Here is a 14,092-nt window from a genome sequence, read left to right as displayed (position 1 = left end):
CCCATGTGAATTTACATTCTTCACAAGTCTCCCATATGGGACCTTGTCAAAGGCTTTGCTGAAATCCATATAAACTACATCGACTGCACTACTCTCATCTACACACCTGGTCACCTTCTCAAAAAATTCAAACAATTTTGTTAGGTATGACCTCCCTCTGATGAAGTCATGCTGACTATCCTTAATCAAGCTTTTACTCTCCAAGTGGAGATAGAAACTCTCCTTCAGAAATTTCTCCAATAGTTCCCCGACCACTGACACGAGTCTCACTGGTCTGTAGTTCCCTGGTATATCTCTACAACTCTTCTTAAATAGCGGAACCACATTAGCTGTTTCCCAGTCGTCTGGCACCTCCCCCATTGATGTGGAAATGCCGGCGTTGGACTGGGGTAAGCACAGTAAGAAGTCTCACAACACCAGGTTAAAGTCCAAAGGTTGGACTTTAACCTGGTGTTGTGAGACTTCTTACTGTACCTCCCCCATTGCCAGAGAGGAATTGAAAATTGGGGTCAGAGCCCTTGCAATCTCCTCCCTTGCCTCCTACAGCAGCCTAGGGCACAATTAATCTGGACCTGGAGATTTATCCATTTTTAAGGCTGCCAACACCTCAAACACCTTGTCCTTCCCCATGTCAATTTGCTCAAGAACCTCACAGTCTCTGTCCCTGAATTCCATACCATCATCCTCATTCTCTTGGGTGAAGATGGATGCGAAGTATTCATCCAACACGCTATCAATGTCCTCTGGCTCCACCTTTGTCCCTAATGGGCCCTACTCTTTCCCTGGTTATTCTCTTCCCATTGATATACTTATAGAATATCTTGGGATTTTTCCCTACGTTTACCAGCCAAAGCATTCTCATATCCCTTCTTTGCATTCCTAATTGCTTTTTTAAGCTTCACCCTGCACTTTCTAGACCTCAGTAATGCCTCCACTGATTTGCTTCCCTTGTACTTTTTAAAAGCCTTTCTTTTCCTTCGGGTCAGGGCTGCCGGCGGGCGGGGTAGTGCGGTGGGGGTTGTGGGGGTGGGAGGACATCAGGGCTGGCCCAGGGAGGTCTGCAATGCGGAGGTCCACAATGGATGGTTGCAGGGCTGGCCAGCGATCTGGAGGCCTGCAATGTGTCGATCTCTGCACATGCACTGCGCATGTGTCGCTCTCCGCACAATGGCCCGCTCAGTGCTATGCTACCAGTCTCTCAGGTGGGAATAGGCCCCGCCCACTGATTTCCAGAGTGAACACACTGGAAATGGTGGTGCACAGAGTGTCGGAGATTCATTCTGGAAATCACGCTAAAAAAGCCAGTGGAATTTACTCCCATTTTTCTGCAAATCTTTTTTCGGAGAAACTGGCCAATACTGTTGAAACATTGTTTCTAAGGGGTTTGAAACATAGAAACATAAAAAATACGTGCAGGAGTAGGCCATTCGGCCCACACCACCATTCCATATGATCATGGCTGATCAAGCACTTTCAGTATCCCACTCCCGCTTTCTCTCCATATCCCTTGATCCCTTTAGCCGCAACATATCTAATGAATTGGCTCTCGAACAGATTTCTGTGGTAGAAAATTCCACAGGTCCAAACTTTCTGAGTGAAGAAGTTCTTCCTCATTTCAGTCCTGAATGGCTTGGCCCTTATTTTTAGACTGTGACCCCTAGTTCTGGACTTCCCTAACATCGGGAACATTCTTTCTGGATCTAGCCTGTCCAGTTTTATCAGGATTTTATATTTTCCTATGAGATCCCCTCTCATTCTTCTAAATTCCAGTGAGTATAAGCCGAGTCGATCCAGTCACTCTTCATATGTCAGTCCTGCCATTCCAGGAATTAGTCTGGTGAACCTTCACTGGACTCCCTCAATAACAAGAATGTCCTTCTTCAGACTTTGAGAAACTAAGACCTGAGTGGCATTTCTCCTTGTGTGGAAACTTAGAGGAGTTTATGAATCATGTAGCCACCCTTTTTAAAGTGGGGATTCGAGACAGCGGCCGGAATTTTACCGTCCCACCCACCACAGGATTCGGAGCAGGTGAGGTGTGGACCATGGACAGGTCCGCTGACCTCAGGTGGGATTTTATGGTTTTTGGACGAGCGAAGCTATAAAATCCTGCTCAGGGAATCTTTAGAAATCACTTGAACAGACCAAGCAGGGTCAATAAATATGGGCGAGATTGAGTTGAAGAGATTTTTGATCTGTAATCTGGCTCAAGTGGTATGGGGAGGAGGCAGAAAGTTGGAAAGTGGAAGTAAAGACATAATCATAGAATCCGACAGTGCAGAAGGAGACCATTTGGCCCATCGATTCTGCACTGACCACAATCCTACCCAGGCCCTATGTCTTTCCAATTCATCTACAATCTTATGGCCTGCAGACTCCTCAAATCCATCGTAAGGCACAAATTAGGAATGCAGTCGGGACTGTTAACTTGCTTGGATTAGTGCAGAGACAACAAGATGCAAGCAGCTCCATAACCATCCATTGCACACAGCCTGCTTCGTTCCGAGCCAATATGATACCTTAAACATTCACTATCTTCACAACAGCGTGACACAAGTTCACATCGCCTGCACGATGCTCTGTGGTGGCTTGTTGGAGGTTCTTTGACCTCATTCGCAAAAAAACCTGCGCAGGTCTCCACATGGAATGAAAAATGATTTAAAATTAAAATGTATTTTTCAATACTTATTTTCAAAATCTTTTGACGTTATTTCACCAATGCTCTGTCAAAATTCTGACAATGACTACCTAACAGCACCCTGGAATGCCTTAAATTGGTGGACTGCAGCAGTGAAAGAAATGTGCTTAGCGTCAGATTCTAAATAACCATTTCAAGGAGCAATAAATGCTGACGTGTCCAGCAATAACCTTATTCTGCCCATTTAAAGCCACTGTTTTGCATTGCAGCCAAATGTGAATTTATATATATATTTTTGCAGTTCCCTGTTGATGCTAAACTTGGCTGTGATAGAAGATGCTCGATTTCTATGGAGAATACATTGTCTGATTATAGAACATAGAACATAGAACAGTACAGCACAGAACAGGCCCTTCGGCCCATGATGTTGTGCCGAGCTTTGTCTGAAACCCAGATCAAGCTATTTCCTTCCTATCATCCCGAAGTACTCCATGTGCCTATTCAATAGCTTCTTAAATGTTCCTAAAGTTTCTGACTCCACTATCCCTGCAGGCAGTCCATTCCACACCCCAACCACTCTCTGAGTAAATAACCTACCTCGGACATCCTTCCGATATCTCCCACCATGAACCCTATAGTTATGCCCCCTTGTAATAGCTCCATCCACCCGAGGAAATAGTCTTTGAACGTTCACTCTGTCTATCCCCCTCATCATCTTATAAACCTCTATCAAGTCTCCTCTCAACCTCCTCCGCTCCAAAGAGAAAAGCCCAAGTTCCCTCAACCTTTCCCCATAAGACCTACCCTCCAAACCAGGCAGCATCCTGGTAAATCTCCTTTGCACTCTTTCCAGTGTCTCCACATCCTTCTTATAGTGAGGTGATCAGAACTGCACACAATATTCCAAATGTGGTCTCACCAAGGTCCTGTACAGTTGCAGCATAACCCCACGGCTCTTAAACTCAAACCCCCTGTTAATGAACGCCAACACACTATAGGCCTTCTTCACGGCTCTATCCACTTGAGTGGCAACCTTCAGAGAGCTATGGATATGAACCCCAAGATCTCTCTGTTCCTCCACATTCTTCAGAACACTACCTTTGACCCTGTAATCCACATTTAAATTTGTCCTACCAAAATGAATCACCTCGCATTTGTCAGGGTTAAACTCCATTTGCCATTTTTCAGCCCAGCTCTGCATCCTATCTATATCTCTTTGCAGCCTACAACAGCCCTCCACCTCATCCACTACTCCACCAATCTTGGTGTCATCAGCAAATTTACTGATCCACCCTTCAGCCCCCTCCTCCAAGTCATTTATAAAAATGACAAATAACAGAGGACCAAGCACTGATCCCTGTGGCACTCCGCTGGTAACCGGTTTCCAGTCCGAAAATTTTCCATCCACCACCACCCTCTGTCTTCTGTTAGATAGCCAGTTACCTATCCAATCGGCCAGACTTCCCTCTATCCCACACATCCTTACTTTCTTCATAAGCCGACCATGGGGGACTTTATCAAACGCCTTACTAAAATCCATGTATATAACATCAACTGCACTACCTTCATCTACATACTTCGTTAGTTCCTCAAAATATTCTATCAAATTTGTGAGGCAAGACTTGCCCTTCACAAATCCGTGCTGACTATCCCGGATTAAGCTGCATCTTTCTAAATGGTCGTAAATCCTATCCCTGAGGACCTTTTCCATCAACTTACCGACCACCGAAGTAAGACTAACCGGCCTATAATTACCAGGGTCATTTCTATTCCCTTTCTTAAACAGAGGAACCACATTCCCCACTCTCCAGTGCTCTAGCACCACCCCCGTGGACAGTGAGGACGCAAAGATCAATGCCAAAGGCTCTGCTATCTCATCCCTTGCCTCCCAAAGAGTCCTAGGATATATTTCATCAGGCCCAGGGGACTTATCAACTTTCAGTTTATTCAAAATTGCTAGTACATCTTCACTCCGAACATCTACTTCCTCCAGCCTATCAGCCTGTGACACCCTCTCTTCCTCAAAAACATGGCCCCTCTCCTTGGTGAACACCGAAGAAAAGTATTCATTCATCACCTCTCCTATCTCTCCTGAGTCCATGCACAAATTCCCACTGCTGTCCTTGACCGGCCCCAACCTCACCCTGGTCATTCTTTTATTCCTCACATAAGAGTAAAAAGCCTTGGGGTTTTCCTTGATCCGACCCGCCAAGGACTTCTCATGCCCCCTCTTAGCTCTCCTAAGCCCCTTTTTCAGCTCATTTCTTGCTAACTTGTAACCCTCCATCGAGCCAACTGAACCTTGTTTTCTCAACCTTACATACGCTTCCTTCTTCCTCTTGACAAGACATTCCACCTCTTTTGTGAACCATGGTTCCCTCACTCGGCCATTTCCTCTCTGCCTGGCAGGGACATACCTATCAAGGACATGCAGTATTTGTTCCTTGAAAAAGTTCCACTTTTCATTAGTGCCTTTCCCTGACAAGTTTTGTTCCCATCCTTGCTTCCTAATTCCCACCTGATTGCATCATAATTACCTCTCCCCCAATTGTAAACTATGCCCTGCCGCATGGCCCTCTCCCTCTCCATTGCAATAACAAAAGACACCGAATTGTGGTCACTATCTCCAAAGTGCTCTCCCACAACCAAATCTAACACTTAGCCCGGTTCATTTCCCATTACCAAATCCAATGTGGCCCCACCTCTTGTTGGCCTATCCACATATTGTGTCAGGAACCCCTCCTGCACACACTGCACAAAAACTGCCCCATCCGAACTATTCGACATATAAAGGCTCCAATCAATATTTGGAAAGTTAAAGTTCCCCATGACAACTACCCTGTGACCTCCACACCTATCCATAATCTGCTTAGCAATTTCTTGCTCCACATCTCTATTACTATTTGGGGGCCTATAGTAAACTCCTAACAACGTGACCGCTCCTTTCCTATTCCTAACCTCAGCCCATATTACCTCTGTAGGCAGATCCCCTTCAAAATGCCTTTCTGCAGCCGTTACACTCTCCTTGATTAACAGTGCCACTCCTCCACCTCTTTTACCAGCTACCCTACACTTACTGAAACATCTATACCCCGGAACTTCCAACAACCATTCCTGTCCTTGTTCTACCCATGTCTCCGTAATGGCCACAACATCGTAGTCCCAAGTGCCAATCCACGCCCCAAGTTCACCGACCTTATTTCGGATGCTCCTTGCATTGAAGTAGACACACTTCAACCCACCTTCTTGTCTGCTGGTACCCACCTTTGACCATGATACCCTTCCCAGTACCTCACTACACTCACTGACCTCCGGACTACAACTCCTTTTCCCATCCCCCTGACAAATTAGTTTAAACCGCCCCCCCCCACCCCCCTGAAGAGCTGTAGCAAATTTCCCTCCCAGGATATTGGTGCCCCTCTGGTTCAGGTGCACCCCGTCCTGTTGGTACAGGTCCCACCTTCCCCAGAAAGTGTTCCAATTATTCACATAGCTGAAACCCTCCCTCCTACACCATCCCTGCATCCATGTGTTTAACTGCACTCTCTCCCTGTTCCTCAACTCGCTATCTCGTGGCACCGGCAACATACCAGAGATGACAACCTGTTTTGTCCTGGCTCTCAGCTTCCACCCTAGCTCCCTGAATTCCTGTTTTAAATCCCCGTCCCCTCTCTTACCTATGTCTTTGGTGCCGACGTGCACCACAACTCGTGACTGTTCCCCCTCCCCCTTTAGAATCCTGAAGACACGGTCGGAGATGTCACGGACCCTGGCATCCGGGAGGCAACATACCATCCGTGAGTCTCTCTTGTTGCCACAGAACCTCTTATCTATCCCTCTAACAAACGAGTCCCCAATAACTATAGCTCTACCGCTCTCCCCCTTTCCCTTCTGAGCCACAGGGACGGACTCAGCGCTGGCGATCTGGTCACTGTGGCTTACCACTGGTAGGTCGCCCTCCTCACCTGTATCCAAAATGGAATACTTGTTGCTAAGGGGAACGACCACAGGGGATCCCCGCACCGACTGCTTCCTCCCAGCCCCTCTCACTGTCACCCATCTATTTTCATTCCCTGGAGCAACTATATCCCTGAAGCTTGTGTCTATGGCCCTCTCTGCCTCCCTGATGACCCTCAGCTCATCCAACTCCAGCTCCGGCTCCCTAATGCGGTCTTGGAGGAGCTGCAGGTGGGTGCACCTCCCACAGGTGTAATCAGCAGGGACACTGACGGTGTCCCTCACCTCAAACATTCTGCAGGAGGTACATTGCACTGCCTTCACTTCCATCCCCTCCATATAACTTACTGCTACAAAGAAAAAGAATTGCTCCAATGGAACACTGAACCCTTTTTCCCCTTCCTCAGAGTGCACTGGGAAAGAAGTTTAAAAAGCAGGAACACAGAGCGGTGACAGTTTAAAGAGCGGGAACACAGAGTGGTGACAGTTTAAAGAGCGGGAACACAGAGCGGTGACAGTTTAAAAAGCAGGAACACAGAGCGGTGACAGTTTAAAAAGCAGGAACACAGAGCGGTGACAGTTTAAAAAGTGGGAACACAGAGTGGTGACAGTTTAAAGAGCGGGAACACAGAGCGGTGACAGTTTAAAAAGTGGGAACACAGAGTGGTGACAGTTTAAAGAGCGGGAACACAGAGCGGTGACAGTTTAAAAAGCAGGAACACAGAGCGGTGACAGTTTAAAAAGCAGGAACACAGAGCGGTGACAGTTTAAAAAGTGGGAACACAGAGTGGTGACAGTTTAAAGAGCGGGAACACAGAGCGGTGACAGTTTAAAAAGTGGGAACACAGAGTGGTGACAGTTTAAAGAGCAGGAACACAGAGCGGTGACAGTTTAAAAAGTGGGAACACAGAGCGGTGACAGTTTAAAAAGCAGGAACACAGAGCGGTGACAGTTTAAAAAGCAGGAACACAGAGCGGTGACAGTTTAAAAAGCAGGAACACAGAGCGGTGACAGTTTAAAAAGCAGGAACACAGAGCGGTGACAGTTTAAAAAGTGGGAACACAGAGCGGCGACAGTTTAAAAAGCAGGAACACAGAGCGGTGACAGTTTGAAAAGCAGGAACACAGAGCGGTGACAGTTTGAAAAGCAGGAACACAGAGCGGTGACAGTTTAAAAAGCAGGAACACAGAGCGGTGACAGTTTAAAAAGCAGGAACACAGAGCGGTGACAGTTTAAAAAGCAGGAACACAGAGCGGTGACAGTTTGAAAAGCAGGAACACAGAGCGGTGACAGTTTAAAGAGCGGGAACACAGAGCGGTGACAGTTTAAAGAGTGGGAACACAGAGCGACAGTTTAAAAAGCAGGAACACAGAGCGGCGACAGTTTAAAAAGCAGGAACACAGAGCGGCGACAGTTTAAAAAGCAGGAACACAGAGCGGCGACAGTTTAAAAAGCAGGAACACAGAGCGGCGACAGTTTAAAAAGCAGGAACACAGAGCGGCGACAGTTTAAAAAGCAGGAACACAGAGCGGCGACAGTTTAAAAAGCAGGAACACAGAGCGGCGACAGTTTAAAAAGCAGGAACACAGAGCGGTGACAGTTTAAAGAGTGGGAACACAGTGCGGCGACAGTTTAAAAAGCAGGAACACATTTGAATAGACCTGTTTTCTGAAGTATAATGCAGGCAATCTTAACATTAACTTTCTGAGAAGAAACAGGATAAATATTTCACAACTGTTTCATTTTTTGCCTTTTCTTTTATGCCCTCAGGAAAGAAGCATTGGGAAGGCTGTTGAATTTTTGCATAAAATGTTTCCATATGTTCTCCTGCCTCACACTTTTGCAATCACCGCCTATGCCTTTGCTTTTGTTGGAGCAGGAACGGATATAGTATTTGAAGCAGACAGAAAACTGAGAGCAATTGCATCGTATGACACAGGTGAAGTTCTGATAACTTTCTATTTTTACAGTGGCTCATAAGGTTAAATAAAGATTCCGTCGTGTTTGCTTCAAAGGATTAGTCATTGGCCAGTCATACTTTTTCTGCCCCTTTATAAACTATCAAAGTTCCAACGCTACTCCCTGTGCCTTTGCCATCTGTCTGCAGTCTTTGACATGGCTGACCCCCATGATCTTATGCAGTGCAGAAGGAGGCCATCCGGCCCATTGTGTCTGCACTGACTCTCCAAGAGAGCATCTTATCCAGGCCCACCCCCAGCCTTGTCCCCTGTTGTGAATAAAATTGATGCGCGATTGATTCACACGGGAGACAAGGTCGTACCCGGGAATAAAGGCTTTTATTCACAACAAGAATAGAGCACACTGCTTAACAATACTATCCCAGACTAAGGGCTACTAGGAAGTAGCAGTGACCTTTATACCCCTGTAAGAAGGCGGAGCCAAACGGACTGTACCACAGAACAATGCTAACAGGTGGAACACCCCAACCCTAACCCCAACAGTAACAAGAGTAACATATGTACAAGGACCCATAGTGGTAACCATCTATGGTTCACCACACTCCCACAGTCCAAAGATGTGCGGGTTAGGTGGATTGGCCATGCTAAATTGCCCCTTAGTGTCAGGGCAACTAGCTAGGGTAAATGCATGGGGTTATGGGGATAGGACCTGGTTGGAATTGTGGTCGGTGCAGACTCGATGGGCCAATAGCCTCCTTCTGCATTGTAGGATTCTATGATCTGTAAAAGCTGGTGAGAGTCGTAGCTGATATGCCAAATTTCTTCAATCTTCTGAGGACGTAGAGGTGTTGGTAGGCTTTCTTAACTATAGAGCGGCATGGAGGGACCAGGACAGGTTGTTGGTGATCCAGAGAATCACCAGATTCTCTATCTCATTCCTATACTGTGCCTGTACCTGTCCTTGTAGCTGCATTTTTCCAGCCCTTGCAACATTTTTGTAAATCAAAATTGTCTTCCCTTTGTCAGCTGTGTACTTCACCTTGGTGACATTATTCAAAAGACCAACATTATTTTTCAGTCGCACACTGGAGGCACCAACTCACCCATCCAATGCTCAGTTTCTTCACTGTCTCTGAACTGTTGGACTTCTACTCCCATATTCAAAAGTGGTTGAACAAGAAATTCTCCAATCACGTATTGGGAAGACAAAATGCAAGCTTTTCCCACTGCTGTAAATTCTGGGGGAGGGCGATTCTTCCATCCCGCTGCACTGATTTTTTAGAACAGCGGGCCGGGAGACTCTAGTGTTGGCCTATTTGCGCTGGACATCCGGCCTGAGCATGTCTCCTCACACCAGATTTCCGGCACTGTCAGCTCGGCACCGGAAATTGGCGTGGAGCTGCATTATATATTCAGAGGGCAATTTAAATGTAATTTAAATATAATTAGCGGACCCGGGACTGAAGTCTCCGGGCCCACTGGACTCTTCCTCCCCCCGGCCAGGAGTAATTCACTCCAGCGGGGTTTACAGTAGCTCCCCACCTGCGGGAACTGGTGGCCTTACCCCAGTGGAGTGAAAGGGGGGTGGGGCAATTGAGGCCCCTTAGAGGGTCAGGCGGTGGGGAGGATGCCCCCTGGCATTGCCACCTTGGCAATATCAGCCTGGGACCCCTGGAACTGCACAAGGGGCAAAGTGCTAATGCCCAGGGGCCATCATGGCACTGCCCACTGGGCATCGGGCAGTGCCAATGGGGCGGGGCCTAATGGGGCAGAGCCCAATAGGGCACGGGCTCTGGGGGCGATCGGTGGGGTTGGGGGGTTCCCATTGCCCCTCTGCAGTTGGGATCGGTGGGGGAGGGAAGGAGGCCACCGACTGGGGCTGGCCATAGTGGGAGGGAGGGGGGGAGATCGAGGTGGGCTGGGTGAGGGGTATTGGGGCTGGGCTCAGGCATGTTTGGGGGGGGTACAGTGATGGGTGGCCAGCGATTGAGTTGGCCAGTAATCGGGAGGCTGGCAGACAGGCGCCACTGTGCATGCGCCGATCTTGGCACTGACAGATCAGCGCATGCACAGTGGTCTGCTCAGCGCCAAGTTGCCAGCATCTCGGGCGGGAATAGGCCCCCCACTGAATTTTGACATGATTTACGCTAGAGCACTCTGCAGTGCTCAGAATGCAGGAGATTCTTTTTTAAACTCCCACTGAAAAAACAGCGAGACTTATTCCAGTTTTCACACAAATACAACACTTAAAAATTTTTTTTGAGGAGAATTGCCCCCTTTCCTCGCTTCTGACCCCTGATGTTCCCTAGCAACAGTCTCTGTTCAAACCAATGTGTTCACTATTCCACTGCCACACTTTACCAAATTGAAACTCTCTGCTGGCACCATCAATACGATCACCTAATTCCATCTTCAAAAATGTTTTCCCTTTGCCTTTATCTCATCTGCTCTGAAACCCTCATTCACACATGCATTTTAACTACCCTACACAGATCCAACAATCTCCTGCCTGCTCTCCCTCATGCTTTATGCTTCCCAAATTGTGCTGTCTGTTTCGTAGCCCTCAGCAAGTCTTGTTCCTCTATGCTCACTGGTCTACACTAGTTCCAAGTATTTCAAATTATTGCATTTGATTTCAAATGCCCCCACCATGCAATTGCCCCTCCTAACCTGTATAATTTGTGTCAAGACGATAAATGTGTGAAGCATGTTGTGCTGCTGTGGTTCTGGCTTGTAGAAACTACTCTCCACAACTTCACTCCACAACTCCACTCCCTATTTTAATCAATATACCATTGCTGGTCTTGGCTCTATGTTCTGGAATTCCCTCCCTGGAAACCTGTCCCTCCTTGCCTCACATTCTTACTTCTTGACTTTGTTTTTGAAAAACAACGTTTTTGATCTTTTTTTGCTCTACTCCTCTGCAGCTCAGTGTAATTTTTGTTCACTTTGCAGAATGCTCCTCTGATGGGTTTAAAATACTGAATTACAAGAACAGTGCTATATCCGTGGCAGTTGCTATTCTTGCTCTTGTTATGATGCATTAGAAGGATTATAATTGTGATCATAGAAAATTCTGATTGGTTGATTTCGAACCCATTCAGTCTGGTTGAATTGCAACATATGTTGTATCAAAATATAAGCGTCAATTGCGTCAAAATATTAGTATTTAAGTGGTAAAATACACAACCAAATTATTTGAAAGTAGAAAAAAAGCATTGTCGTTCTGTGGTGCCTCTCATTAGTGAATGATATCCAAATGCAACTTCCAGCCAATTTAGTATTTTTAAATTCTGGTCACGATACGCAGCAGTCGTTAGAATTTAATAATTTTCTCTTTTCGCTTTGAAACCATGACTTTTTTTCTTTTGAACCAGTGCCAGCATGGTGGAAATTCCATCCATAAGAAACGTGTTCAAATGCCTTTGATATTTAGTTCATTCCAGGCAAATGCAGAAGGAGAACATAAAATTCACCCCAATGATACATACATTCCAGCGGGGAAGAAGTCATGGAGCTAACCGCAACCCTTGCTACAATGGTGTAAACAAGTATAACGTGGTCTGCCTCCCTGGGGCCGGGATCCAGGATGTCACTGGTCGAGTCCCAGAAATCCTGAGGTGGGAGGGAGAGGAGCCGGAGGTAGCGGTACATATTGGTACCGCTGATGTGGGAAGGAAGGGGGAAGGGGCCATGAAAAGAGAGTATAGGGAATTAAGGAGACAGCTGAGAAGGAGGAAAGCAAAGGTAGTAATCTCAGGATTGCTGCCTGTGCCACGGGAAGGTGAGGGCAGGAATGGAGTGAGGTGGAAGATGAATGTGTGGCTGAGGGACTGGTGCAGGGGGCAGGGATTCAGGTGTCTGGACCATTGGGACCTCTTCAGGGGCAGGTGTGACCTGTACACAAAAAACGGGTGGCACTTGAATCGCAGGGGGACCAATATCCTGGCGGGAAGGTTGGCTAAGGCTACTGGGGAGAATTTAAGCTAGATAGGTTGGGGGGAAGGGATCGAGATGAGGTGACTGGGAGTGAGGAAGTTAGCTCGCAAACAGAGAAGGGTTATAGACAGAGCAAGAGGGAGGATGGACGGGGGATAGAGCAGGGGAGAGCTCAGACCAAAGGATTGAGATGTGTTTACTTTAATGCCAGGAGTATAGTGAATAAAGGGGATGAGCTCAGAGCGTGGATCGATGCCTGGAAGTGTGATGTGGTGGCCATTACGGAGACTTGGATGTCTCAGGGACAGGACTGGATATTCCAGGTGCCGGGATTCAGATGTTTCAGGGAAGACAGGGAGGGAGGCAAGAGAGGGGGTGGAGTGGCACTGCTGATCAGGGATAGTGTCACAGCTGTAGAGAAGGTGTATGCTGTGGAGGGATTGTCCACAGAGTCTCTGTGGGTGGAAGTTCGGAGTGGAAAGGGGTCGATCACTTTGCTGGGAGTTTTCTATAGGCCGCCCAATAGTAACAGGGAGGTGGAGGAGCAGATAGGGAAACAGATCCTGGAGAGATGCAGTAATAGCAGAGTTGTTGTGATGGAAGACTTTAATTTCCCAAACATAAGATTGGAATATTTCTAGGGTAAGGGGATTGGATGGGGAGGAGTTCGTTAAGTGTGTTCAGGAGGGTTTCCTAACACAGCATGTGGACAAGCCTACAAGAGGAGAGGCTGTACTTGATCTGATACTGACCAATGAACCTGGACAGGTGTCAGATCTCTCAGTGGGAGAGCATCTTGGGGATAGCAATCATAACTCTATCTCCTTTATGCTTGCTTGGAAAAAGAAAGGGTCGGGCGAGCTAGGAAAGCGTTTATATGGAGTAAGGGGAAATATGAAGACATAAGGCAGCAAATTAGAGGAGTAAATTGGAAGGAGGTATTCTCAGGGAAATGTACTGAAGAGAGGTGGCAGTTTTTCAAGGAATGTCTGTCTAGAGTTCGACAGGACAACGTTCCGAGCAGACAGGGAGGAGTTGGTAGGTTAAAGGAACCGTGGTGCACGAAAGCTGTGCGGGACCTAGTCGAGAAGAAAAGGAAAGCATACAAAAGGTTCAGAGAGCTTGGCGAAGATAGGGATCTAGATGAGTATACGGCTTGTGGGAAGGGACTAAAGAAGGAAATTAGAAGAGCCCAGAAGGGGTCACGAGAAGGCCATGGCAGGTAGGATTAAGCAAAACCCTAAGGCGTTCTCCAAGTATGTGAAGAGTAAAAGGATGAGACGTGAAGGAATAGGGCCTATAAAAGGTGAAGGCGGGTAAGTCTGTACGGCACAAGCAGAAATGGCAGAGGTGCTGAATGAGTATTTTGCCTTGGTTTTCACAGAGGAGAAGGACCTGGGGGGATGTACTGCGGGCTTGCGGTGGACTGAAAAGATTGAGTATGTGGACTTTAACAAAGAGGTTGTGCTGGAATCTTTGAATGGCATCAAGATAGATAAGTCGCCGGGTCTGGATGGGATGTACCCCAGGTTACTGTGGGAGGCGAGGGAAGAGATTGCTGAGCCTCTGGCGATGATCTTTGCATCGTCGATGGAGACGGGAGAGGTGCCGGAGGATTGGAGGATTGCGGATGTGGTTC

At 47.2% G+C, this 14,092-nt stretch overlaps 1 protein-coding gene across 4 annotated transcripts in view; it reads left to right on the top strand.

The window, feature by feature from the left end:
- Positions 1-14,092, top strand: part of LOC144497122 (complement C4-like) — a 469,428-nt gene that overhangs the window by 392,792 nt on the left and 62,544 nt on the right. For all 4 annotated transcript variants that reach the window (XM_078217916.1, XM_078217917.1, XM_078217918.1 and 1 more), the window contains one exon: positions 8,366-8,534. In XM_078217916.1, coding sequence (XP_078074042.1) covers positions 8,366-8,534 — 169 coding nt within the window. The remainder of the gene's footprint in view (positions 1-8,365; positions 8,535-14,092) is intronic.

Source organism: Mustelus asterias, chromosome 8, assembly GCF_964213995.1.
Source record: "Mustelus asterias chromosome 8, sMusAst1.hap1.1, whole genome shotgun sequence".
Classification (NCBI taxonomy): Eukaryota; Metazoa; Chordata; class Chondrichthyes; order Carcharhiniformes; family Triakidae; genus Mustelus; species Mustelus asterias.
Note: the sequence above shows the minus strand (reverse complement) of the source record. Positions and strands in the feature narration are given on the sequence as shown.